At 46.3% G+C, this 27,905-nt stretch overlaps 2 protein-coding genes across 3 annotated transcripts; both read right to left on the reverse strand.

Moving 5' to 3' along the window:
• Positions 1 to 102: 102 nt before the first annotated feature.
• On the reverse strand, positions 103 to 1,351 carry ZNF593 (zinc finger protein 593). Of its 2 annotated transcripts, none has more exons than XM_085209036.1 (3): positions 1,032 to 1,351; positions 591 to 653; positions 103 to 480 (listed from the first exon to the last, which is right to left on the reverse strand). In XM_085209036.1, exons 1-3 carry the CDS (start codon positions 1,304 to 1,306, stop codon positions 339 to 341), a joined length of 480 nt encoding a protein of 159 aa, XP_085065162.1. In that variant the 5' UTR covers positions 1,307 to 1,351; the 3' UTR covers positions 103 to 338. The 2 variants fall into 2 exon arrangements, with proteins under 2 accessions (XP_085065162.1, XP_010721546.1); XM_010723244.3 differs by having other exon boundaries at positions 1,110 to 1,349.
• A 1,940-nt stretch (positions 1,352 to 3,291) lies between these two features.
• On the reverse strand, positions 3,292 to 20,109 carry MATN1 (matrilin 1). Its single transcript, XM_003212468.5, has 8 exons — positions 20,022 to 20,109; positions 17,152 to 17,498; positions 12,469 to 12,691; positions 10,174 to 10,299; positions 9,447 to 9,860; positions 8,105 to 8,257; positions 7,484 to 7,564; positions 3,292 to 4,611 (listed from the first exon to the last, which is right to left on the reverse strand). The coding sequence occupies exons 1-8, from the start codon at positions 20,107 to 20,109 to the stop codon at positions 4,562 to 4,564; spliced, it is 1,482 nt and encodes a 493-aa protein (XP_003212516.1). The 3' UTR covers positions 3,292 to 4,561.
• Between the last annotated feature and the right edge of the window lie 7,796 nt (positions 20,110 to 27,905).

Below are 27,905 nucleotides of genomic sequence, written 5' to 3' on the forward strand. Positions count from 1 at the left end.
TCATTCAGGAGCATAACCCCCAGCGGGTGGGGATCCCTCCCCCCTAAGAGGGCAAAACAAAGGGGCTTTGCCATCCTGCCCCAGAGAGCTCCAACATCAGTGTTTGGTTGATATATTTTAATGGTAACTCAACCTCTGACTCCAGCAGAGGCACCTAATACCTCTCTGAAAGCAAAGAGGCGAGCGCAACACTGCACAGCATGGAGCTACCCATTCTTGCCCCCAGGAATGGGGACGCAGCCAGGGCACACAGGAGCACGCTGGCTGCTTCTCCTCATTAGCGCCTGGCAAAGAACTGAACAAAGAGTCCTTTCAGCAGCACGGTAGCAAAGGGACCCTCAGCTGGATGCCTCCATCTCAACGACTTCATCCAGGGGCTGGGTTTCCACATGGACCTTCTTTGGAGGGATGTAGGAGCCCATCCCAGCAGCACGCTCAGCCTCCTCCTGTGTATAGGGCTCCTCGCTCAGCTGCTTCAGCCTGTGGGGGACAGAGATGGGTTGGAAGCGAATGGATGAATGGCATCACTACTGCCCTTCTTATACTAGTTATGGGGCTGGGCACAGCTTTGCTCAGCACCTCCCTATTACCTCTTCTTGTGCACCTTGGATCTGAAGTGCTCCTTCATGCTTGTCAGGTCCACAAAGTAGCGCCTGAGGGACAGAAGGGCAAGAGGCCACGGTCAAGGGAAGTATGGATTTTTGAGCCTGTGTGGATTTGGGAATCCCTCACCTCCAGAACCAGCATCCCCAGGGTTGGGGTCCCACCAGAGCCCAGGATCGGTGCTCAGAATGCAGAGCTTCCTCAGACCCAGACCCGTCTACAGCCATAACCCACACCAGGAATCCCTCCTACCCCACCAGGTCTCCACCAAGACCTCCTCCCCCGCAGGCCAGGACCCTCCCCCTAAGAACTCCTCCCCAGAACCCCCAGCCTCCCCATCAGGACCCCCAGACACCAGGGCGCACCCTCCAAAAGCCACTCCCAATACAAGCATTTCCCCGCCAGGAACCCCATCCCCCTCCACTGACCTCCTCTCTCTCCCCACTCGCCCCAAAAGAACCTTACAGACCAGGACCGCCCCCCACCAGGACCCCCTGCCCACGCACGCGCAGTGCAGGCAGTAGAACTGGGCACAGCCCGGCAGGTCGGGGTCGGGCTCCTGGCGCAGGAGCCGGGCAGCCCGCCCGGGCTCCAGATCCGCGTGGATCTCATCCAAGTCCCGGCGCCGCCGCTTTGTTTTCGCCTGCCGGGCCAACGAGTGCGCCCGGTGCGCGCCCGTGCGGCGACTGCTGCGCGGCGACATGGCGGCCGACTGAAAGAAGCACTGCGCAGGCGCGGGAGGAAAGAGCCCCGCCCCGCGCCCCTGGGCCACGCCTCCAGTGACCCCTGTGTGCAGCTGATTGGTGCGACGCCGAAATAGATTTGCATGTCCCCGCCCCACCCCTGCCCTCTCTTCCTGCTCACGCGGAAGTCCCTTCCTCGTGCCTTGGCCGCTCTGTGCTGCCAGACTTTATGGTCAGAGGTCCTCCGCGCCTTACTACGCATGCGCACAGACAAGCGGAAGTCGGAGCGAGCGGAGAGCTGCAGTAGCGCGTTCGCTCAGCGAGGTGGCGCAGTGCAGCGCTCCGAGCGCTACTGCTATACCGGGTTCTTCCCAGTGTGCCTTAGAGGAATTCAAGAACCACCCATTGTAACCTATGGGCTCGCGCAGCTCCTCTTCGTGCTACAGGGTTCGCAGTGTGCCCTAGTGGGCTCCCAAGGCCCTCAGTGTGCTCTAGGCCGCGCTGGAGTCCTTTCAGTTCTCCTCATTGTCATCTGGGGAGCTTCAGTGTCTGCTCAGTACACCCTTGAGGCTTTCAGGTGCCATCCTGTGTGTTCTGGGGGCACCCTAGGATCCTCCCAGAGCAGCTTAGTTTGCTCTAGGATTTCTGAGAGTCTTCCCAGTGTATCTGAGCAGATTCCCTAGACCCCTTGGTGTGCTGCAGTGAACTCCTCAGAGTGCTCTGCAATGCCCTCGAGGCGTCCCAGTGACACTTAAAGGACTCCCAGAACTCCCCACTTTAACTTAGGGCATCTCAGGGTGCTCCCAGAGCTCCTCAATATATCCGTATACACTTGTGAATGATTTATGTTGCACTCATACTTTGTGTTCCTTGAGGAGGGTTTTACTGTGTGAGGTGGGTCTGCTGTCACCAAAAGGTTAGCTTGGATTGAGTTTTTCCATGAATGAGAACCATAGGAGAAAGAAATATGAAGACTACTTGTTGTCTGCTTGGATGCATGGATGGACAGTAAAATTTTGGAAAGGTATATAATGATAGACTGTTCGCAATACTGAACACAAGAGCTGCCACACCTGCATGGAGGGGCATCCAGGACTGCTGCTCTGAAACAAGGAACTTGGTGACTTTGGAAGACACTGTGTCTCTTGGGGCCTTCCACAGTGTGGTTTGCTGGAAGAAGCAGTGCTTGCTACCTTTGCCCTTCATGTCCCACTCTGAGGTGGTGGTTCCTGGACATGGTCCTACCTAGAAAGATCTTTGGGTTCAACCTCCAAAGACATGTGTAATACTGAGTTTTATGATGCAAGTTGTTGGGTTAAAACTGGCAGTGAGAAATGTAAACTGAATGGATGCAGTTTCTGTGAAGGTGAGGATCCATCCTTCACATTACATACCTTTATCACATTACCAAGTCAGCCAAATGGATTAAACAGCAGCGGAATGACCACAGTAGTACTTTTTTTCACATTTCCATGGGTGCCAAGACAGGGATTAAAATCAAATCCATCTTTTAGTTCCAGGTTCAGCCACCTCTCATCCCTGGACATACAGCGCTGGCATTTTTGAGTCCAGGCAATTTCCCACTGAAGCCAGTAGGGGTCATGGTAAGAACTGTTAAATCTTGTCCTTATTTTCTGGTCTATATCCTACCCCTAGTTTCAAACAGAAGAGAAAATAAGTAAGCAGAGGAGTTGCTAGAGGTTATTCTGGGATCTAGGCTATACAAGATTGGATTGAGACTGCTAGGTTTTGCTATCAAATCCTGACTGTAGTCCTCGGTATAATGCTTGGAAATGTGAGGACTTATTCCTCCAAGTTGTTAAAGAAGATTTTTTTGTTTAGAGAGAAAGGTCTCAGTATCCCTACAGACCTGTTTCTTCTCTAGAGCTGAAATAAAAGGTTGTGACTTGAAATGGAGGCTTTCTTATCTGCTGCCAAGATTATGGAGAGGCGTTGATGTCAGGAATGAAATCAAACCTTACACAAATAAATAAATTTAAAATCATTTAAAAAGTTTTTAGCAAACTTTTAATATTTACCCAGAAAACATCTGCAATGGCATCATTTCTGAACAGGCCAGGTCACCCTGAAAAGCTTTTCACATAGTCTCAAGTATAAATATTTTGATACAACACCCCCCCAAAAAAAAACGAAAACAAAACCTTCCAAACTCAACCCCTTGTGCTCACATTCAGTGGCGCAGCATCGTGTTGTGTAATCATGGCCTCCTCACTCTGCTCCCAGCCACACTACATCTCTAGCAGACAGGCAGCAGGATGCTTCTGGCCCACACTATGCTTTTATTTATTTTTTTTCTTGCCAGCGCTGGGAATCCAGCATCCAGGAAAGGATGTCTGAAGGATGTTGAAATAGGCTGACTGTCTGTTGAGGTGTGAAGAGGTGTGGGCTGAGGAAGGATCTGGTGGTCACTGCAGATGAAGGCACCACTTCCATTGGCAGCAACTTCAGCAGCAGTTCCCTGGGTTCTCGGTAGGAGCTCGAGTTGTGGGTGTGGAGGGCAGAGGGCTGAGGAGCACATCTGGGCTGGTGCTCACAGTGCTGCCTTGTGCTGCAGAGCCATGACTGCAGGCTCACTGTACATCATCTCAGGACGTCACCAGAACGGATCTAGCTCAGACAGGAGTTACTTCGCTCAAACATGAGAACAGCTGCTAGCTAGGAAGGCTGAGCTTTTTGTCTTTCTGTATTTTACAGTAGCTATGGATAAACCCAATGAGCAGCAGCATCCTAATCTATCTTATCTGTGATGCAGATCATTACTATATTTCACCTACTAACTGACAAATGGTTCATGTTTACAATAATAGCTCATCAGCTGTTCCGGTTCACTTTCTACACAGCATCTGAATTGATTTTAAGTCACTTTGACTTTTAAATTAAATTACCTCATGCGTACAAACAGAAGATGCAGAAGAACTCAGCAAGGATTCACAGTAATCAAGTACTTTTTAACATACACATATATATTAAGCTTTAAATCAAAAACAAATCTTCCCCGTTTTTTTATGTATGCACTCTACATGATGCAGTGAACATGAGCATGGTCTAGCTCTCAGCCACGCAGTGCTCTGCCTGTTATACAATGTCTGCTCTACTGCTCTACTTTTTCCTTTTTAAACAAATGCAGGTAGACTAGACTCTTTAAAAGAAATACAAGCCGGCCGTAGTGCTGTGGCTGAGCTGCCCTCTGTACAAAGGAAGGAATTCTAGTTTTGTTACATCAGGAAAGACGGAAATAGAACTTTTTGTGGGTCTTAGATGATCTTATTCTCCAGGGCTTCAATCCTTTTTGCCACAGCTTCCAGTGAGCGAGAGTTAAGGTGAAAAATGACAGTGCACATCAGTGATTCATTGCTCAAATCTTCCCTGCACAGACAGTGAATGGAGCTGCCTTGCTGGGAGCAGGTAGCAGAGGAGTGCTGCCATCATCTGCCCTGGCATTTCCACAGCTGTTCAGGTTGATGAACTTTTATCGAAGGTAGAAAATGTTTATACATGCACACACACTCACGTGTACCTATAAATTTACTTTAAATATAAGAATGGTTGGTGTGTGTTTTGACCGGTTGAGAGAATTCCTGACCTTGAGCAGTACGGGTTGCACAAAGAGCAGAGCACATTGCTTTTCTTAGAGTTACACTGTCTTGCAATTTTCTGCTCTTTTCACTAATTGCTTTTCATGATGTGCCTGCGAGCGGCAACCCACTGGGTGAGAACTACTGATTTACTCTGACCTTTTGCTTAATATAAGTCATGGATTTCACTCAATTTGATGTAAGGAGGAGGAAACATACTGCGTAACTGAAAGAGCAAGCCACAGAAATGTGTGTATAAATTAAAACATTTCTAAAATGATATTCTCTCCTAATTTTCAGTAATGAAGTCTCTCCCTAGCCATTTTGTGAGCTACTCCAATGTTTCACTAATTCCTCTCTGCATGAGACATTTGAAGTTTATTCACATTTCTTTTTCTTATTTCTGTTCCAAGAATTCCCAGTCTTTGTGCAATATCATAGAATCATTAAGGTTGGAAAAAAACTTTAAGATCATCTAGTCCAACTGTCCACCTGCCACCAATACTGCCTGCTAAGCCACATCCCTAAGTACTGCACTACGCTTTCCTCAACACCTTCACCACTTTGCTGGGCAGCATGTTCCAATACCTCACCACACTTTCTGAGGAGAAATTCTTCCAATACCTCACGTCCTATTGCTGTTACTTGGGAGAAGAGGTTGACCCTTCCCTTGCCACAGCAATGAGGTTTCCCCTGAGCCTCCTCATCCCCAGATGGAACCATCCCATTTCCCTCAGCCTCTCCCCATAGCACTGTGCTCCAGAGCCCTCACAGCTCCATTTCTTTCTCTGGACACACTCCAGGGCCTCAATGTCTTTCTTTAGTGAGGAGCCCAGCACTGAGCACAGAACCGAGGTGCAGCCAGTGCCATACAGAGGGACGGACACCTCCTGTTCCTGCTGGCTGCATTGCTGCTGACACAACCAGGATGTCGTTGGGCTCCTCATCCCCCTGGGCACCCTGCTGGCTCATGTTCAGCAGTGTTACCAGGATCCTGCTCCTCCACACAGCTTTCGGCTGCTCTGCCCCACGCCTGCAGCACTGCGTGGGGCTGTTGTGGCCGAAGTGCAGGACCTGCCGCTTGTGCTCGTTCAAGCTCATCCCACTGGCCGCAGCCCAGCAACCGGCATGTCCAGGTCCTGCCGTAGGGCCTTCCCACTCTCACGCAGATCAGCACTTCCCCCCAAGTTGGTGTCATCTGCAAACTGACTGAGAACGCACTCAATTCCTTCATTCAAATAATCAATAAAGATATCAGACAGGGCCGGCCCCAGCACAGACCCCTGTGGAACACCACCTGTGACCAGTTGCCAGTCAGATGTAATGCCATTCATCACCACTCTCTGGGCCTGGAACACAGCAAAGAATGTACCTGTCCAAGCCAAGGGCTGCCAGCTTCCCCAGGTTCTGACTGGACCTGATCCTTTGGTTGTCCCTCACATGGCACGTGAACACACTCAAAGATGATCTGATCCATAACCTTCCCTGGCGCTGAGGCCTGGCTGACAGGCCTGCAGTTCCCTGGATTCTCCTTACAACCCTTCTTATAGATGGGCGTCACATTGGCAAGTCTCCAATCATCTGAGACCTCTCCAGTTGACCAGGAATGCTGATAGATGGTGGAAGGGAGATTAGCAATCACCTCTGCCAGCTCCCTCACACCTCAGGTGGATGCAACAGAATATGACAGACTCCAGAAGGAAACAGGGGGTCCTAGCCCAGCAAACTCCCTACAGACACATCCTTTATGTTTCAGTGAGCATGGTGGTGGTGGGTTAAAGATTGTACCTGATGATCTTAGAGGTCTTTTCCGACCTTATTGATTCTATGATTCTGTGACAAAAAACAATCCCACAGAGAAATGGGATCAAACTCACCTCACTGAAGATATTTGCAGAGAGCAGTTACGTGAGACAGTGAGCAGTTCCTCAGCACTGGAATTTGACCACTGGAGAGAAATTGGACCTAAGCAGTGCAATTCCCCTGACTTTACCAAGACCACCAACTATATGGTCAGAAGTGTTGTGCTGTAGAAGACCTCTTCTTCAACAGTTCTGTGGGGAGTTTAGGCAGCCAGATCAGGTATTTGTATTGTAGATAATTACTGTTGTATAAAAAGCATTTCATCTTTAATAACTTATCAGTTGCACGCAGGCACCAGTGTTTTTGTTTCTTTCTGCTCACAGGCCAGTGATAGCCACTGCTGCTCTCAGCCCTCACATTCTGGCTGCATCACAGGACCTGCAGCACACAGAGGCAGCAGCAATATCTGATACAGGAACCTTGCTTCCACACTTTTGGCATTGGCATCATTTAAGCATCTTCCTAAAAACTGACTTAGGACCTGATGTCTGCATGTTGCTACTGCCTCCAGTGATTTAGCATATTCTACTTTGGTTCTATTGCTTTCAGTCTATTTCTTATTTTGTGTCAGGCCAGCATCTTGAGCTCTTGGACACATTCAGAACCTAACTGTGTAGTTTCCCAGCTTCCTGACTGTTATCTAAACTGTTTTCCCCATGGATAGACTTTCTCAGGTGGTCCCTCCCGAAAGCCCAACACAGCCCACTGGGTGCTGAACACAGAGCTTCCAAAGGATATATTTCCGTTGCAATGTATTGATGAGTTCTTCTACTTTTGTCTGGAACTTCACAATAGATTTACATTCGCATGGATCTTCCTCTGTGGACCAGAGTATCAAGAAGATGTGTTAAGTGACACAAAAAAGAATTAAAATCACTGAGATGTGAAGTAAAGCAAGTCATATTTTTTGTCATAAACAGGAAGGAAATAAAAATACCATTCATCCTAATTACTGACTGATCACTTCTGCCTTTAACCTCAAATGACTAGGGACTCTTACACTTCATTGCATCCAGGACGGGCTCAAGTTTTTCCTGGGCTTTCAGTTCCCTGAATACCCACTGAGATCTATTACTAATGCTTAAAGCGTGCCCTAAAAATTTGAATCTGATCAAATACAGTGCTCAAAACAATCTTTGTTTGTGAGTTCATTTCCCAATAACATCACTATGGTGGGTCATACACTTTGCTGCTCATAAACTTATGCAAAATAAAAATTTGGAGGTACTGTTTGCAATCTGAGAGTCAAGAAATGTTGGAGCTTTGCTTCAGGGCTCCATTTCTTGAATAGACAGAGCAATGTGCATTCATCAGTTCTGCATATGCTGTGAGTAAACCTCCCCTGTCCCCCACTCTCACCAACACAGATTTTCATTTGCAGCTTCTTCCCAATGTTGCTGATGGTTCTGAAGTCGGCTGTGTAGAAGTAGTGCTCAGCTACTGGTTCGGAAGCAATTTCCCTCAGCTCATCCTCCACTGCGTTACCAACTCCCACAGCAAACATCCTAAAACCTGTAAGCAATAAGAACCTGTCAGTTGGCACCAATTCCCCATCAACTTCTAAATTCCTGTCTGCCTTCTGCACCTCCATGCAACTCTACAGTTGTTAATTTGAAAATTCCTCTCTACTATTATTGACTTATTTCAGGCCATCCGGAGTTCCGACATATTTTGCAGGCAAAGTTTTACTAGACTTATCTAGGTAATGACCACTGTCACCACAAGAACAATGATTTGGAGATACAAGAAACAAAAGATCATTACAACACCTTGACAGGATAATGCATCCAACTAATAGGAAAGCAATGATACAGCAAAAGGAAACAGTAGAATTTTTCAAAATAGCCTGCAGCCACCATTCATCAGCCTCTCTCATAGCAAAGTCCCCTCTGCAATGGAGTCCTGCATGTTCAGTAAAACTGTGCTTGGAGCTTTCCAATATTGCAACTCATATTGTCTATCAAGACTAATCCATTCTATGAGTTAAGAATATGGGCCCAGTTACTATGCTTCACTACCAGAGATTGATTGCTGCTTTTGTCTTAAATCCTGCTTCTCTTGAACCCGATTGCAGTTTGCCCCTTGACTTGAATGATGATACTAGGTCAAGACTTTAGTAATGCTTTCCCTCCCTCCCCTTTTTGCCTTGTCTTTCTTCTTCTGGATCTTTTGAGCTTTTTTTTTCTGTTTCTTTTTCCCAGCATTCAACTCAAGGAACATGTTTGGAATCTAGTTATAAATATTTTGGTATTTATCTCTGTGAAATCACTTAACAACTGATGTTGAGGATATCTGTGTAGGGAGAAGAGAGAAGGAGAAAATAAGGCCTGAAGTCCTGTTTCTATGCATACAGTTTGTAAGGACCTTTTGTCTTCTAAGGGCTGAACATTCACGCAACCTGTCAGCTTGTTTAGTAAGCATCAGCATTTCATGACCTTGTACTTGACCTGCTATTATGTGCTAGCCCTTAGTCCCATCTCGTTGTTGAGACTGAATCTAAAAGGAAATGAAGGATTTAGCAATTCATGAACTTATTCACATGGGCTGCATCCATTTAACGCAGTGATGGCAGAAGACTGGGAAATGACCCTCAGCAGGAGGTCAGCAAAGGGGCAGATCTCAGTATATTTGCACTGTACAACTGATAGTAGATGCAGTGACTGGTCCAAAAGAGAAATGAATGGAAGTTCAGTAGACCTACCTAAATCTTTGGCTTTCTTAGCAGCATCAGTGATGTAATCTTGTGACCGTCCATCTGTGAAGACTATGCCCACCTTGGGAACCCCAGGCCTGGCTCCATTAGCAATGGAAAAGGAATTGTCCACGAGGTACTTCAGAGCCTGGCCTGTCATGGTGCCTTTCTCCATGTAGGCCATTTTCTTGACTGCTGCTTTAATGTCCTTCTTGTTCTTGAACTGCCCCAGAGGAAACTCCTGCCTGACAGAGCTGGAGTACTGAACCAGGCCAACCTGGGCCTGCTTTTCTGACACCTCCAAGGATTCCACAATTTGGTTGATGAATTTCTTCACGAGCTCAAAGTTCTCAGGCCGAACACTCTTGGAGCCATCAATCAGGAAAACGAGGTCCAGGGCAGATCCTGACCCACCACTGCAAGCTGAAGCAAAATAAGAGAAGGAGAGACAGCAACCAAGCAAAATAAGAGTAGGAGAAGACAGCAACTAAAATTCTGCTTAATTGTATGAGCAGATGTAATCCTAATACCATTGCATTGCTAATGAAATATGCTAAATCAATCAAAAATCAACAACAGCTCATGCTCATGTTTTCAAAATAATCCTTGGTTATACGTTCATGGTTTCTTTTTCTTCCTTTTCTGAACAGAACATGCAATTCTCTGTCTCAACCTTACCCTATCCTACCATGGCAGACCACAGCACAGCTCAGTGCAAATGGAAATCATTACGTACCACTGCAGGTCTTCCCATCACTGTTCAGCGTGAAGCCCTCTTTACAAGCACACTTGTATGATCCTGGGGTGCTGATACAGATCTGCTCACAGTCGTGGTCGCCAGTGGCACATAAGTCTGACACCACTGCAAGAAAAAGTGCAGATTGAAACCAAACACCGTGCCAAGGCTTCTCAACCTGAGCACACACCACCCACGAAGAAAGCATCGTATCTGTTCTATACACTTAGTGGTAACTAAACCCATCCTGCAGCAATATAAAGCAGCAGGAAGTCATTACTCTTTGATAGTAATCGAGGTAGAAAAAGCAAAGAGAAGTAGTGACAAGTCTCCAGACTGCGAGGCACAGCTAGGGCTAGATGTAGTTTGTACAGTAAGGGCAAAAACCATCTGTCTGTCAGGCATATCACAATGTACTTCCCTCTAAATATATGAGGTGAGATTTTGTTTCCAAACTACCATCTGGTCTGGCCAATACCCATTTTTTTTCCAGCTATATGATGCAATTATGATTTGTGAGTGCCATGTGCAGCTGCCATTCCTGGACGGGATGCATGCCCAAACACACTTGGACTTCACTTCAGAGCTATCCTTGCACGTGCAACTCTCAGAATCACTCTCTACAAATATTTCTGCAACCATGCAGTTGGCTCTAACACTGAGCTCTTAGGCTGAGTTCTTTGAAGACTGCAGAGATTTGATGAGCCTAACTAGTAGCTGGATCAATAAGGGTCTCCCCTTTCCCTGGGCCCATTGAACGCTATGGGAAGCAGCTGGACAGTGCTGCACAGTTCTTCCTGCTGTTGGTGGCCACAAACTGCTTTTCAATAGCAGGTGGTATTTGGGTCCATCTCCAAGGACAGCTCTGTGCAGCTGCTTGCATAGCATGATAAACAACCCACTTGGCAGTGAATGTGGTGCTGCTCTCCGTTAGCTGTAATAATCCCTAGCACAGTGTTTCCCTCAGATGCATCTCTGAAGGTTTTTACCATGGGGAGAACTTTGTCATCTGCATTTACACATTTGAAAAACAAGGCACAGAAAGGACTTTTTTTTCCCCCTCTGTCTTTTTGAATGACACCAATGCCAGAGCTTCAAAACACACTGTCAGGCCTCTCTGTCTCCAGCTGACTCCTGACTCCAGGGCAGCCAACACAAACTCCCACGAATATTCATGCCCTGCCTTCCACTTTCTTGAATTTTGTCTCTGCTCCTCTTAGTATGTAGTGTTTGTTCCTTTCTTTCATGAGCTTCTGCTGCAGTGACACCTGATTATAATATATGACTCACTTTGTATTCAAATTTTTCCTCTTTCCTACAAGAGGATGAAGTTTTCCTTGACAGAAAGCCGCTCCCCCCATTATTTTCAAGCTGAAAGGTGATCATGAAGCTTTACACCCCTTGAAGAAATTGTTCTCAGATAGTTTTACATGTCCATCTGCGTGCATTGGTTTGCAGCGCCTTGCTGCAAGCTTTCAGAAGCGTTGCCACACTGTGCTGTGGCAGGATGGGTGTGCGAAGCCCCCAGGCCCCTTCCCAACACATGGTGCTTATTTATAGACCACTTCCTACACATTTGAAAGCAATAAAGCTTTCTCATTGCATTCACTGGTTCGTGTAGGAGTGTGTTCAACGTGTAGATCTGGTACTTAGGGACGTGGTTTAGTGAGCAATATTGGTGGTGGGTGGACAGTTGGATTAGATGATCTTAGAGGGCTTTTCCAACCTTAGTGATTCTATAAGTGACTGTAGAATAGTCAGGCTCTTTTTACAAGTTATACAGAAATTATCCAACCAGGAGAGCTTCCCACCCCACAGGGCTTCCAAAAATAACAGCAGTCAGGAGAGGTGGCAGGGGAGTGAAACCAGCCCTTGTTTAAATAGGAACTCAGAAGATGAAACTGGCAGGGGAAACTGCAAGGCAGATCGTCAGTAGTGCCCTGCTATGTTAAACCTGAGGGCAGTGATTTCAGCTATTTAAAGATCGTGTTTTCAAGGTTCTTTTTCTCTAGAAGTACATGGATCATGTTTACAAACTCTTCAAACAAATGAAGCCTTCTTTAAAGATACTTCTTTTACCAAAATCTGAAATTCCCTAAACAAAACCTCAAATTCCTGAAAGGCCACTTTGAAGAGCATCCATCTTCCATATTTTGTTCTTCTGCACACCCAAATCCTTGGCAGAAGGAAGCAGATGGATGAAGGATGATCACATGTGAACCTTCCACGTGAAAAGCTTGCTGGCAGCCACTTGCACTTGGCTGGGAACCCAAGGGGAGCGTGGCAAGGACTTACCACAGAACGCTTCTTGAAACTTGTGGGTCAGCTTCTCTATGACACTGTAGCTCTCCACGTAGTCCACGTGGTCGTCCAGGGGCTCGCTTGCGATTTGCCGCAGCGTGTGCATGTCCACCCGGCCAACCCCGATGGCAAAGATCTCAATGCCAGCCTGCCTGGCCCTCGCTGACACATCCTGCACTCCGTCCTGGGGACGTCCGTCAGTCACAACAATCGCCACCTACACAGAGGAGAGCACAGACCAGGCCTGGATGAGCTCGTACTGCTATCGCTTGTGGGTTACTTCTTTACTAATGGAGGTTTCACATTTCTAAAGTTAAAGAAGAAGGAAATGCCACCTCCTCCCCCTCTTCCTGCTCTTCCTGAGATCACTGAAGCCGTTCTCTTAATGTTAGCTTGTGTCTTTCTGAGCTGCAAAGGTTAAACTGCCATGCTTTAATTATGGGACATCTGGTGCGTCTCGGCCCTTGGAAGAAGGTTACACTCTCCATAAGCAAACTAACACCCAACCCAAACTTCAGCTCTCTTTGTGAAACCTCAGACAACACTAAGGACAACTCTGGGACTTTTATAGCGCCTTTGTCCATCTAAGAATCTCAAGAGATGTTATGGAAACATGAGGAGAGTAAGGTTGCCCAGAGAGGTGGTGGTGCCCATCCCTGCAGACAGCCAATGTCAGCTGGAGGGGCTCTGAGCACTGACGGAGCTGTGGGTGTCCCTGCTCAGTGCTGGGAGTTGGACCAGATGGTCTTTAAGGGTCCCTTCCAATGACTATTAGTCTAAGGCTTCTCCCCTTTTTAAAGATGGAGAAACTGAAGCCGAGAGAGGGGAAATGGTCTGCCTGAGGTCAGGACATGTCGGTGCCAGCCATGATCTCTGATTCCTTATTCCAGCACAAATAGCAGTGTGCGATCCTGCACTGACTGACATCATCATTAAAATACCAGCTGGTACAGGTGGGAACTGGATTCTGCCCTGGGTGGTGGAACCCTAAACTGCAGGAAATCCTCTAGGAGCCCTGCTGCTGCTGCTGCTAGGCTTTCAATTTTCCTCTTTCTTCTTCTTTTGCTAAGTGACATTGCCACAAAATCTTCATGCTTTTTTTTTTAGCAATTCAGCTGCTCCTGCCACTTTTCCTTGCAGTTGTTTCATTGTGACACCACTGTCAATACAATCAGCAGGAGCAGCTAGCTGCAAGCAGAGAACAAAAATCCACAGTGCAAGCAAATAGCAGGATGTAGAAAACATCATCTGCAGATGCAACTGGGGAGACTCTCCAGCTGCTCAGTTAGGACAGTGTGACAGCTGTTTTGCACCCTTAGCAGGGAGAAGTCATCTTATAAGATCAGAAGTGGGGTTCTCTACCTCATGTCTCCAAGGAGCCCAGTTGGACTAGATGATCTTAGTGATCTTTTCCAAACCTTATTGATTCTGTGATTCTGTGAAGCATCTCCTTTCCCTCTCTGCCCGCCGTTCCGCAGTGGGGTGGCTGAATGCTGCACCCCGGGCATTTCCAGTACTCAAGTAACCTGCTGCCCTGTCCAGAGCTTTCCTTCTGAATGAGAGATGGGTGAAACTGGAAAAACGTGCAGCTTTCAGTGTGGTGAAGCAGCAGCCAGCCGTGCAACCATACCTTCTGCCAGGAGAGAGAGCCCTCGACTCAGCAGCAGCGCTGGGATGCGCTGCCAATTAGAGCTTATCAGGAGCCAAAAGCCTGTCAGGAAACAAGATGTTCTATCAAGTGGCTTCTGCGAGGAGCACTACCCAGGAGCAGGTTTCTGCCAGCACTGCGTGTCTTTCTTGTGGCATTTGTCATAGGACAGAGGTGTTCTGTGTCCTCCTGGCATTTCTCTGTCTAAAGAAAGTGATTCTCCCAGTTTGATCAATTCCTTAGGTTCTTCATATTGGAGTGGCTGAGCCCCAGATACAGCCCGGAAGACATCTGGCAGCAGTATCCACATCTGGATCTGATGGGAAAGGTTTTCATAATAAAACACAGCATGCTCAGAAGTTGTACTGCTTTCTGAGCTGCTGTTGGAATTGGGGGAGAAGAACATTTGGAGGCACAAAGAATCTGGATCAGGCACTGGGAATTTATCAGCGAGCCCACGGCTAAAATGAACGTAACATCCTCGTTCGCTAAGACACACGAGTATTCACGGGCATCCCTGGGAGGTCATAATTCATGTGCTGTGTGCAGGCAATCCAGCAGCTAATGAGGCAGCAGCATCTCCTGATGCAGTGTATTACATGAATGTTGTAACAGCACTGGCAGGGGATTGGGAAGAAAGTTGAATAGCCCCCTGATTTGCTCAGCAATTTGACGATCTATTTGTTGTTCTTCCTGAAGAAAGATAAAAGTAATTGGGCACCCCTGTAGTTTTGATAGAGGTATAAAGAGACGTTACTTGGAGCTCCTGCAGAAACAAATAGTTTTTTTCCCTGTCCTGTGGTGATATTTGCTGCATAGAGCACAGCGAGACTGAATGAATGATCTGGTTGTGCTTTGACCGATCCCACGTGGTTGGAAATCCTAGTGCTGATTTCCATGAGGTCATGCTGGATTTCTGTTGTGTAAAGGAGCAAGAGATGTATGCAACTGTGGCCTATTTATCATCCAAGGCAAATTAGGGGCTCATCCTGAGCAGAATGAAGGTTTGAGGAGGGAGAGTTTACTGGGCTTACTTTGTTTTACATTGGGACACCTTGGGCTGGAGGTACTGGCCAAGAATTAGTGCAGTGAGAAAGGAAATGAGCTTTTTTGCAAGGGTGTATTGGAAGAATAGAGAAGTAAATGGCCTTTTTGCCTTTCAATATTCAACAGTGGTCTGGCATTCAAACTTTTGGGATTTTTTTTTGTGTGGAAGGCAAAACGTCCATTTTGTTCATATTAGGGTTTTTTTTTTTTCCCTTTTCATTTCAAGCAGGGTAAGAATTTCTGAGAAGCAGAAACAGATAATATCATTCAGATACTTGTTGTTTCAGTTAAGTTGCCTGTTCTTAGGCTAAGCAATACCCAACAAGACAAACATTTCCTAGAACTTTCTTCTTCCAGGTGGAAAGTCACTGAGTATGGCCATGGATGATCCTCCTCCAGGGGTCACCTGCAGCTCCTGCTCTGCCCATGCATTCCCAGCACTGGGTGCTCTGGCCAAATCTATCCCCTTCCCACTGGCTGCTTGGAATGGTTTCAGTGGAAGAAATGTCTCTTGCTGTTGGATTTTCAGCTGGTGGCTCCTATGCTTGAGGAGTGATGTGATGGTGATGACTGATCAGAGGAGTTTCTCTGGAGCAAATCGCCAACAAAACTTCATGGAAGTTTCTTAGAGTGTGGTTTTCCCAACTTATCACTCTTGGCTGTCTTCCTATTGCGTCAAGCCAGACTTAGGCTTAAAATACAGACAATTATGTTAAAATACAGAGAATCTCATGATAAAAGACCATATGAAATCGGATTCATTAACATTTGCAAGTTCTCTGTAGCTCAGCAGGGTGAAGGAGCACAAGAGACAATCAGTGGGATCGTATTTTTAGGAGATAGACTCATTTTTCGTATTTTTTTGTGAATTCCAGTCCAGTCCAGTCTTCAGGTTGCTGATTTTTGGAATTGGAGGATTTTTAGCAGTTTTTCATTTTTTGGTAATATTTTTGACTTGCCATCCCCAAGCATCCTTTCCATGTACTGCTCTGCCTTCCTTAGAGCTTTACTATCAGTGAGGAAAAATGAAAGTGTCTGATGTTCCAAAAATGTTGTAGTCAGGAGAAAAATCCCAGGTTCCTAGCTCCATCAGCTGGGCTCTCGTCCAGCTGCTGGAAAGCCCTCATTGCTTGCTAAAGGCTTTGCTTATTTTTCTGGTTCTGACCTCATAGCAGACAGCCAGTGGAGCTGGCACAGGACAAAAAGTCCTGAGAAGCTGAGGATGTTTAGCTAAAACACATATTGTCAATAATAAACATTTTCCACATGCTCAGATTAGAGTTTCCCTGATGACCATCTCTGGGCTGAGGTCTGGTTGGGACAAATCCAGAGGGATGGATGAGGTATCTGGGGAATATTTCTTTAAAGGCTGAGTTTCCTGGATGGGGAATCTGGGTCAGGAGTGGTGTTGCCCGTTGCAGCCAAGTGTGGAATTAATCTGATTTTATACCACAGTCTGAAATGTTAAATAGTCATTAAAGTCTGTGTACATGAAGAAAATACCCAGAATGGAAGACACAGCTGCTAGCCAGCCTATGAAAAACTAGTAGAGCATTGGAGGGTACAGAAACAGCACTTTGCTTTGTACATAGAACTGAAAGGGCCCATGTCAGAGGAAACTTTCAGAAGATTGTCTCACATTTCATTACGGTGGATTTGGAAGCATTTTTGTTACCACTTGTTGGAGAAGATGGCTGTGAGCATGCTCATGCCTAGCAAACCTGGCTGAATCAATGTCTCAGGGCGGTGTGTTGCCCTCGGTGAGCATAAGCCAATATTGTCCTACACAAAGAAAATCACTTTTTTTCCTTTTCTGATTTTCCTAACCGTTCCACAGTGTGTCATGTGAAGTAGGGCTTCCAACAAAGGGACAACATGCTTGATCACGCGATTGGCAGCCCTGCCCATGGCAGGGGATTGGAACTAGATGATCTTTGAGGTCCCATCCAACCCGAGCCGTTCCACAATTCCATGATTCTTACCTTATTAATATTGGAAGATCTGAGCCTGGCCCCTTCTGCATCACTGAAGGCCCGGCTGATGGCAAACTGGATGGCCAAGCCGGTCATGGTCCCTGTGGAGAGCGGCTCTATCCTCCGGACCGCCTGCAGGAGCCCGGCCTTGGTTTGGTGAGTCTTGAGGGAGAACTCATTCTTGACTGCACTGGCATAATTGATGACCCCGACCCGCGTGGAGTTGGGGCCCACATCCAGCCCCTCGATCACCCGCGACAGGAAGACTTTGACTTTCTCGAACTCTTGCGGGCGCACGCTCCGAGAGCTGTCAATGATGAACACCAGGTCGGTGGGTTTGGTTCTGCACAGGGTGCCTGGGAAGGATTAGGAGGGAGAAGAAAAAAAAGAGAAAAATATGCAAGGAGGGACAAAATAATTCCTCTTACAGCAGGCAGCTGAGGCTAGGTGACCTGCGAGCTGCAATCCTTTCTCTCCCTGTCTCAGAGAGGCCCAGGGAGACCAGTTTAACCTAATACTTCCAAATGTTCTTTTCCCTTTCAAAAAAATTTCTGTAAGAAAAACACATTTAGCTGTTGACAATATGTACTCCTACAGCAGCTCTGCACTTGTGGGAGCGGGTTGCCCACCTGTCACACCGGGTATTGCTAATGGCTATAGGAAACTTAATGGAAGGAGGAATTTAGCTGAACCTGTTATATACACTCCCGTATCAAAGAAGGTCTCAAAAGAACTCACTGTGGTGTATAAGCAAGCTATATGGATATTAATTAATGAGCTTGTGTCTTCGTCATGCATGACCAGAAGCAGGAATGAAACTCAGCAGTTCAGATTCAGTCGCGAATCACGACTCCCAGACTAACCAACCAACATAACACAACCCAGTCTTGTGTTTTTCAGCTAGTGGCACTAATAATGAAATAGAGCAAAGACCAGCATGGCTTTATGTCTGTGAGCTGGTGAGGGAGAACACAATAGAGAGATGTAGAACCATGCAATTGATAGTTAATCTCTACAAGCCAGTAGTAAGGCATGAATATCCACTCTAAAAGATAAATAGTATAAATGGGAAACATTAGCAATGCAAACAGCTGACTAATATTTTTCTTTCCAATTTCTCATTTTCATGCTGTTTTCCATCCTAATGTTCAGCTGTGACAAAACATAAAAAGGACTGACATTTTTTATGAATTTCGGAATGAATTGATCCATTTTCCCCACCAGATCTATAGCATTCTGGTCTTTATTTTTTTCTATCATTTAACCTGCCTCTGTAGGGTCATCAAGAGCTCTGTTAAGATTTGATTTCCGCAGAGAGGGATGATATAGGTTATATCATAAAAGAGATTTCTGTGGACAGATTTTTAAATGTTAGCTTTTGGGCCAACAAATCTGTTCTAAATTATGACATAAATATTACAGCTAGTCCTCAGTGTGAAATCTAGTGTGGCTCTCAGTCTTTCAGACACATGAAAATAAATACCCTCTGATATATCCATAAAGAATATAATCAGGTTAGTTTCCTGGGAGACATGAATGCTGAATCTGCTTCTGGCTCCCAGAAATGTCTGAGATGTGGTGTGCAGAAGAGAAGAGGGCAGTTGTTACTCTATCAGGTGCTCTAGTTTCCACTAAAACATAATATTACCTTTTCCCATTGGGGTGGCTTTCACTTTGCTACTGTAATTCATTTCAGAGGAAGGAAAAACTCACTTGGCAGTCCACATTGCAAATCCCTTCAGCAGGGGTTGGTTGTGCCCGTTTTACAGAAGATGCAAAGAAAAATGCAAGGTCTTGCAATCAGCTCCCCTACAAATAAAGCATGGATTCCCCTTTGCTGCTGTGCCTAATGTGTCACATCTGCTTTGAGTGACAAACCAAACAAACAAAAAAGCAGCTTATTTTTTTTCCGTTAGGAATCGTCAGATTGAACAGGAGTTTTTCAGCGTGTTTTCTTTTTGTGTAGAAGCTCTGTGATAACATTTTATTTTATTTTATTTTATTTCTATGAAAGTGCAGTATATTCCAGGGAAATAGAACATATCAGATGGAAGTGCTGGGATTTAGCACACGTCGGGCTCTGCAGGACAGACAGATCCCCATGAGGTGACAGTTCTGGGTGACATCCTGACTCAGCATAGTTTACTTCAAAGTGGAATGAAACCAGAATTGAAATCTTCTGGCTTTAAAAACATCCACACCTGAAGCTATTCAGGAGCAGCTGAACTGCATGCATCAATTTAGCAGAAAATCTCTCTCAGGGCATCCTTGCCACATTAATTAAAAGAACAGGAAACCTACCTAGTAATTCGGAATGAAATGCTGTTTATTTTAGAAATAGTGATTGCTCACGGTAGGGCTGGGTTGAGTGAGCACTGTTTGGTCTCCTGGCTTCACAGAATCATCGAATCGCTAAGGTTGAAAAGATCACTAAGATCATCAAGTCCAACCATCAACCCATGCCAACTGCAGCAGTGCTTTGCGGCTCTGCAGTGAATATAACTCTCCCTTTGTTCATCAGAAGAGATGGTCAGTGCATCAGGGAAGTGCCCTTCGTACACAGCAGCTAATGTCGCTGGCACATCTATTTTACTTACTGTGGGCCCAGAGCTGCTGCTGTGGGGCTGGGGCCAACCCGGTGCTGCCTTTGCTCTGCTCTGCTCTGCTCTGCTCAACCTCCCAGCTTTGCTTTAAAGCAATGAAACAGGCAGAAGGAGTCCATCTCTATATCTGTCTGCCTGGTGGAAAATAGTGGAGGAAGCTCTCTGCTTTTTGGTCAGAAGTTGGGTGTTGCTTCCTCCTTCAGCGCCCTGCAGTCCCCAGCAGGTTGGTGGCCAGAATTCGGGGACAGAGCCCACAAGCATTCAGCTCCCACTTACCTCTGGACTGAGGAGGTGCACCCCAGACTCCACAGCTCTGGAGGAGGAGCAGCAAAGAGAGTGGCAAGGTGGAGAAAATCCTGTCCATGGCTGCGGAGGAGCTGCCGGAGGTTGGATGCGGAATGGCAGACGGGAGCCTTGGCCCTGAGGTATTAACCTGCCCTTCCTTGGGGAGGCAAGGGGCCAGCCCCTGACACGTGTGAGGGGCCGGGGGGGCACTGAGGGGCGAGTGAGAAGGGCTGGGAGAAAATATTGCACGAAGGTGGGGAGGAGGTGGACGTCCAGCCCTGCCGGCCCCTCCACAATAGCTCCATTGCTCAGAGAAGGGGATGGGAAGCTATAAAGGGACCCGCAGCCACGCGGTATGTGGGGAATCTGGGATGGGAACAGTGGGAGCAGTGAGGGCAGCCCTGGGGAGCTGGGGTTAGCCTGTCGACCTCCAGCTCCCATCTGCATATCTTCGCTTCCTTTGCTTAATTTGTGGGTTGGAGCTCTGTCACGGGAGGAAGGGAGAGGAAGAGGAGAGCAGGCTCAGGGGCAATGCATGGGATACAGAGCAAATTCCTTCCTGTGGGGAACAGTCGCTGCTCTATGAGGCTGTGAGTAGAGGCAGAGGGAGAAAGAACGCAACAGTCTGAGTTAGATAAATAGATAAGCAGCGCGGGACGGACGGGCAGATTATAAGTTTGATTTATTTTTAATAGAGGAGCGATCAGGTCCATACAGCTCCAGCCACAAGAAGCCAATAATCTGAATCCACAAATAAGACCGATGATGCTGCAAGAGAGCAGGAATCCAGTGTCTCCTTTCTGGAAGAGCAGCAGGGAGATTTTCTACTAGAGTAAGATGAATTTAATGATGGGTCCATTGCAAGGCAGTGCATCTATTTTCTTTTAATTAACTGCTGTATTACACTGATTAAAGCCCTGGATGTTGATGGATTGGTCTTTGCCCACTTTTCAGCTGCACCCTCGGAGTGCTCATGCATTGCATTTGCATTGTGTTGGTGCAGCACTGTGGCAAACCACCTGTGATCCAAAAGGCTGTTCTTCCCTCATTCAAATCCGTATTACTCCAGAAGTGCTTTGACAGACTGAGAGCTCCTGGAGAGAAGGGCTGTTTGATTATGCAGAAGGGGACCTGCCCTTAGTGGTGCTGCCAGGCTCTTCTTTGCTCATTCAACATTAAAAGCGTTGATCAAAATATTTAAAGATATTGCAAGAATGTGAGGAGGGATTAGTATAGAAAACACAAGCAGATCTTTGTGTGGACGTGTGCATGCACAAGGACACTCGTATAAAAGCTTTATAAAAGCTTAAGGGTGTGAGTAGATGCACGAATGTGTATGTGTAAATGAAAATACATGCTTGCAAATATGGTTGCACGTATGTGCCTACATATCCATTTGTATGTGTGCACATATATGCAGACATAACTCTCCTCCTTGCATGATGTGTTCATAGATGCATGGATTTCTGTGAGTTCAAACATATAAATCCGATGTGTGTTTATAGGATACAATTTGTCCCTCAGAAATGTAGAACAGATACAGACACACTGACCATTAGTGGGGAACAAATGCAAGCATAAAGTCCTGCAGATTTAGCCTCCAGCCCTGTCTGTGATGGGGTTTCTCCTCTTGCTCTGCCATACATACAAGGGCCCATTGGTGCAGACAGTGCTTGCCATGAATAGGATCATTCAGAGCCCTCTGTAAATGAAGTCTCTATGGCTGTTCTTGCTGAAGAAAATATAAAGTTTCTCTGTGTCATTTTGCTGCTAATTAGTAAAGAAGGATAAATACATTTCAGGTGAATATTTTCACTAGCAGAGGTTGGGGCACACAGGCAACATTAAAGCTTTGAAAATAAGGCGAGAGGCAAAGGTGTGCTGGATACTGTAGGTCTGCATTTATACCTCTGTAAAAGCGGTGTTTATTTTTAAAATATGAAACATAATTTTCCCCCAGGCCTCCAAAAATGAAAACACTGGACTCAATATTCCAAGAGGAAAATATGCATTTAAAGCTCTTCCCAAGCCCACTTGCGATGAAAACTGACAAGTCATTAATAGGCTCTTGTGCTCTCTGGTGCCCATCATCAGATGAGATGGTTTGGATACAGTGAGCCTGGCTGCAGCGTGTGGATGTCAGGGCCTGGAGGGGTCAATCCTCGAATACCCCACTGCCTTCGTTCTCTGGCTGCCACATCTGCCAGGGGGTGATGGGGTGTCTCGCTTTGGTTTATAGGAGGGAGATGAGGTTCTTTTAATATTATATACCCGGCGCGAGATTAAGAAACAACGGTTCAAATGTTGGTCCGACCAGTTTATTACAATCCTAATCAGGGAGACGGGGAAGGGAAGGAGGGCGATAGAAAAGAGAGGAAAGAAGCAAGAATTGCGTAAAGCGGGGATAGTCACCGCCAGGATCCAGCAGCGGTCCCGTTGCGCGACGTTTCGATGGTCCGAGGTAGAAGCAGCAGGGGGGAGAGAGAAGCAGCGTGGCAGAAGGACGTCGCGGAGCCGATCCAGGAGGAAGCAGCAGGGCTCAGCAGGCCCGGGGGAGTCCGCCAGCACGCAGGAATTCCGTGGTGAGGGACCTGATGGCAGACACCTACCTCATGGTTTTCGGTTCCTCCTTTTATCCTCCTTTTTCTCCTGCCTACGTGACGTCCCTGGGCGCTGAGCAGGAGTCATGTGGTATCCCCCGAGATGGCCATCATCCTGAGATAAGTCCACACAAAAGACCGCTTCACAGCTATTTAGCTGCAGCTTATCCTCCTCTCCTTGCCCCTGGCCTTGTCCATCAAAGTTCTCCAGACAAAGGATTTCACCACCTTTGCCCAGGATTTGCCTGGACTTGTATAAGTCCATCTGTGTCCCCAGCAAGCTTTGAGACACTGATGTTAGCAGAATAATATCTTACATGGGGCTGGAAAGTGTATCGCCCAGTGTAAGAGTAAGAAATACAGTGAAGCAAACGCATACAAGGGATGTGGTCAGCTAGAAAAGTTGCTGGCTTCTCATTTGCCATAAAACAAGCATGTCTGATAGCGTGGGCTGTGTAAATGTAGATTCTTTATCAATATACACATAATATTTCACAGGAGAGTAGATTGAATGGAGAAGGACATGAAAAATGACATTTTAGTTCTGATAATGTAGAAATGCCTTGATTTGATGTGGCATTTGACTTTTTCCAATTTCTTTTGCTCGCATTTTCTCTTAAAAAAACTTTTTAGTTTTATATCTACTTTTCCAATAAACACATTTATTATGTTAGTATAAATGTCACACTGCAATGAGCTGAAATGACCAAATCAAAATGAATCAGACCCTGAGTCATATCCATGTCAATGAGCCAGAAGAAGGCGATGGATTCCTGTGAGAAAAAGGAAATCGGACCACGATGTCAGGACACTTCCAAATTTCTGCTAGAACTCAGTCAGATGGCATTTTAAATATTGGATTTTCCGTAGGAAGAAAGCACAGTGTTTGTGGTCCTGGACCGTAAATGGTTCCTAGAGAGAGTCTGGCAGTGCGGTTGAGTTGCACCAGTTGGCCATGGAGGCAGCGAGCAAGGAGAGGGGCTGGGGAGGGATGAGCAGCCAAATCCTGAGTAGTTTACTGTTGAGCTGTACTTCATTCTAAACAAACCTGGTAGCTATAGTAAACACAGCTTTCTTGCCCTCAAGCAACCAGGAAACTTCTATGTTTAGTAAAATACTGAGTTTTGTCTTTTAATTTTTTTTTTCTTTTCTTTTTCAGGCTTGTTTTGATGTTCCCATGTGCTTCCTGGCCTCCATTTTTCAAATATTCAGAGAAACAGTGACCAAAGCAGCCATTTAGTCAAAGCTCCAATTCTCATGTTTCATCCCCATGATGTTTCTGTATCAGTTATGAGGAGCAGAGGAGCTCTTCCTGGCCTGCTTCATTATCAGAAAGGATATTTACTGCACCACTATTGTGTTGCAGCAGTGATATTTGCAGTGAAGGAACTGGTGCAAAGCATAAAACAGATTATGGAAATGATGAAAGACTGCGGAGAGACGAATGGCTTTAAATACAACCCTTTTGACAACTCAAGATCAAAAGAAGTACTGTTTATCCTTTAAGCTGCAAATGGCTGGCGAATATCCTTCTGCTCTGATGCTGTAAATAGTAAGTGCCGTTTATGACTAGTCAGTGTTTATGTATTTTATGGGTCACGTTTATTTCAGAGGGATCATTTTTTATTTGCTGTGTTAACCTTGCCCACATCCCCCTGGGGCCAAGTCGCCTCCTGGGCGCTATTCCCAGCTCTGATGTTGGCCACCTGGAAGGGTTGGGCAGCTTGTGCCCTGCCTCCATGCCTCAAATTCTGCACCAGCGGTGTTGGCCTGGCCCAGAGGGTTGTAGCTGTTCTGCTGAATTGCCTGGATGAAGCAGCAATGTAAGACTTGTAAAAGTTGAAGGTCACTGTGAATGCAGCCCATTTTCTCCAGCGAATGGGCCAAGGCAAACCGTACAAAAGGACCATGGCACAAAGGCACAGTGGCAAAGACTGCAGGCTGGTCTACGAAGAGCAATGTAACATCATTCTCAATAGCAGTGGTGTTACAAACCACTGGCAGACAGAGGGGTGAGGGAGATCCTTGGCTGCAGTCCATGAGGTGTCTGGCCTGATGGATGGGCACCTAGACAGAAAGCCAAAGGCAACGAAAGGCTTTGGGCTGATGCATGACCACACTTGTCATCTTCCCTCATTCTGGGCCAACCGCTGGGGACAGCAGTTGCAGTGACTTCGTTCGACTGATGCGAATAATTACTTTAATGAACTGTCTGCAGGAAAGCTAAAGAAAAACATGTCTTATAATGATGTTTGATTAATACAATTATCATGGCAGCTGTCCCAGGCTCTAAGTCTGAACCTGGATGGTTTGTAGGTGCCACTCAAAGCAGCAGGAATGAAGGCAGCAAGACAGCCGGGCAGGGCAGTGCAGTCCCTGCGATGTGCAAGGCGGTCTGCGGTGACAGAGTCCTGGAGAGCTGCCACACGTCCATCACCCAGGGTTCCCTCAGCTGCTCCGGAGCAGCTCAGCACATGGGCTTGAATCAGCTTGAGGATGTGCCAGGGAATTCTGCCAAGTTGCTGTCTTTGCCCTCTTCAAGGTCTATTTATGCTCTCTTACGGACACCAGAAGACTCTTGGGACAGAGGAGACCTTTCCGTAATGGTGGATGCTACAACTGGATCTGCCTGATTTTGAGTGCCATTGTTCCTGTTGCATTATGCATAGGTTTTGCCAAGTTTACCCTCTATGACTATTTGTAGAACCAGAATTTCTTTGTCAAAGTCTCAGACAAAATTTCTGGATTTCTGGGGCAGCCCATACGGGTTTCCTTCACCAGAAAACATTCCTGATCACTGGATAGGTTTGTCACACATGTGCCTGCAAGGCTGTGAGTAGTGCATGGGAGGGCTTCCAGCACCTCTCTTGGGTTTGCAGCATTGATTCAGCAAGACCAGCTCAAGGCTAAGGGAAAGAGTCTCAAGAAAAAACAAAGAAAACCAATAAAACAAATACTTCCACAATGAAGGAAGCTCAAAAATAACTACATTTCATCAATAAAACAGATACTTCTGCGGTGACAGTGAGCGCAACCTTGTCTCTTCCAGCCATAAGGACTACCTGCAGGCAGTCTTTATAGACATAGGTATGGGTTGATGGTTGCACTAGATGACCTTAGTGGTCTTTCCAGCCTTAATGATTCTATGATTCTATGATTTGTGTGGACCATTAGAGGCATTTCTTGCAGCCTTAAGTACTGAGTCTGGTTTTGAAGCAGTCCAGGATCACACTCAACCATTTTGCAGTTTCTCTCCCTTCTCTATGTCCATGATGATTGCAGTTGTTTCATTTTTATTTACACATCAGTTTCCCTTTTTGTGGCATAGGGAGAGCAGTGACGTATCTTTGGTTTAGTTTCTTCTTTTAGAGCAGGCTGAGGCACGTCACCAACTGAAGGCAATGGCATGAGGACGCCTACAGAAGAACAATAAATTGAACCCAAGAGAAATGTCCAAAACAATGTGAAAGACAATACAGACCTATTTCTACTCATGTGAAACATTTTTCCAGCAAGTTTCTTAATTTCTTCTCTGCAAAAGGGAAAGTGGGAATGGTGTAAACAAAATCAAAACAAAAAAAGTCCTGTTTCAGGTCAGATGAGGGAAATCACAATCAGATGGGGAATCTGATGGACATCTTGACTCCTAGAGCACATCTGCCTCCATGAGATGCTGCTTCTAGAGGAGGTCCTGCCCCTCTCACACCTAAACTGTCAGCGCTGACATCGTCTGCCCAATCTTCTGTCTGTATCAAAGAATTGCTGCTCATTTTTCCTCTGTGCTGAAAAAAAATTAAAGAAAAAAAGGAAGTGAGGAGCAGCATTAAGCGTATGAATGTGAATTGGGTCTCAACCTATTCTGGAGACTCACATCAGTAAATCAATTTAAAGGAGGGAAAGCTGTATAAGAGTAACATATTAAAAAGAGTCTTTTATCAGAACCGGCATTGATAGTGCCACCGTCTGACTTCTTAGAAAGCTTGTGACAGCTCACGTTTGGTTTGTGTTGGCTGAATCTTCTAACATTTCAGAAAACCCAAACGATTTCCTGTCTAGAACTCAGATCCCAACCTGGCTGGAAACTCACAATAAATCTATACATTTTATCAGATTTCATGGTTTTCTGAGTCAGGTTTTCACAGGGAACTATTCTGAGCCCAATAGAGGAAATACTGAATGAAGCAGAGAGATCGTTTAGCTTGCTAAGAGCTATGAAACCATCAGGTTTATTTCAAAGATCAGGTGTGTACCTGAGGGCTCAACTCCTCCACATTCTCTTTGTAACCAACCCCATCTCTGCAGGTGGTGTGTTGAGCCTATTTTGATTGGACTTGATCTTAGTGGTCTTTTCCAATCTTAATGATTCTATGGTTCTATTTTAGCTACTTTGGTTAAAATACAGAACAGAATTTGAACCACTTAAAGAGATTAAGAAAAGGATTTTTAACACTGTTCAGCTAGATATGAGGGATAGGATGCCGTCCACTGGGATCTAGACTGACTTGAGCAGGAGAACTTCATGAGGTTCAACAAATCCAAGTGCAAGGTCTGCACCTGGGTTGAGGAAACCCCCACTTACAATGCAGACTGGGGAATGAAGGGATTGAGTGCAGCCCTGCTGAAAAAGAGCTGGGAGTACTGGTGGATGGGAAGTTGGACATGAACCAGCAGTGAGTCCTCGCAGCCCAGAAAGCCAACCATACCCTGGGCTGCATCCAAAGCAGCGTGGCCAGCAGGTCAGGGAGGTGATGCTGCCCTTCTCTGGGCTGGTGAGGTCTCACCTGGAGTACTGCATCCAGATGTGGAGTCTTCAGTACAGGAGAGACAGGGAGCTGTTGGAGCGTGACCAGAGGAGGGCAACAAAAAGGATCCAAGAGGTGGAACAGCTCTCCTGTGAGGACAGGCTGAGGGAGCTGGGGCTGTGCAGGTGGAGAAGAGAAGGCTCTGGGGAGAGCGGAGAGCAGCCTTCAGTATCTAAAGGGGAGCGACAGGAAAGAAGGGGAGAGCAGAGCTGTGGTGACAGAAGAAGGGAAATGGTTTCAAGCTCAAAGGTGTAAGTTAGATATAAGGAAAAAGCCTTTTACAGTGAGGGTGGTGAGGCAGTGGCACAGGTTGCCCACAGATGTGGTGGGTGCCCCATCCATGGAGGCTTTCAAGGCGAGGTTGGATCAGGCCCTGGGCAGCCTGATGGAGCTGTGCATGTCCCTGCTCACTGTGGGCAGTTGGACTGGATGGCCTGTGAAGGTCCCTTCCAACTCTAAGGATTCTATGATTC

Source organism: Meleagris gallopavo, chromosome 25 (assembly GCF_905368555.1).
Source record: "Meleagris gallopavo chromosome 25, MGAL_WU_HG_1.1, whole genome shotgun sequence".
NCBI classification, from domain to species: domain Eukaryota; kingdom Metazoa; phylum Chordata; class Aves; order Galliformes; family Phasianidae; genus Meleagris; species Meleagris gallopavo.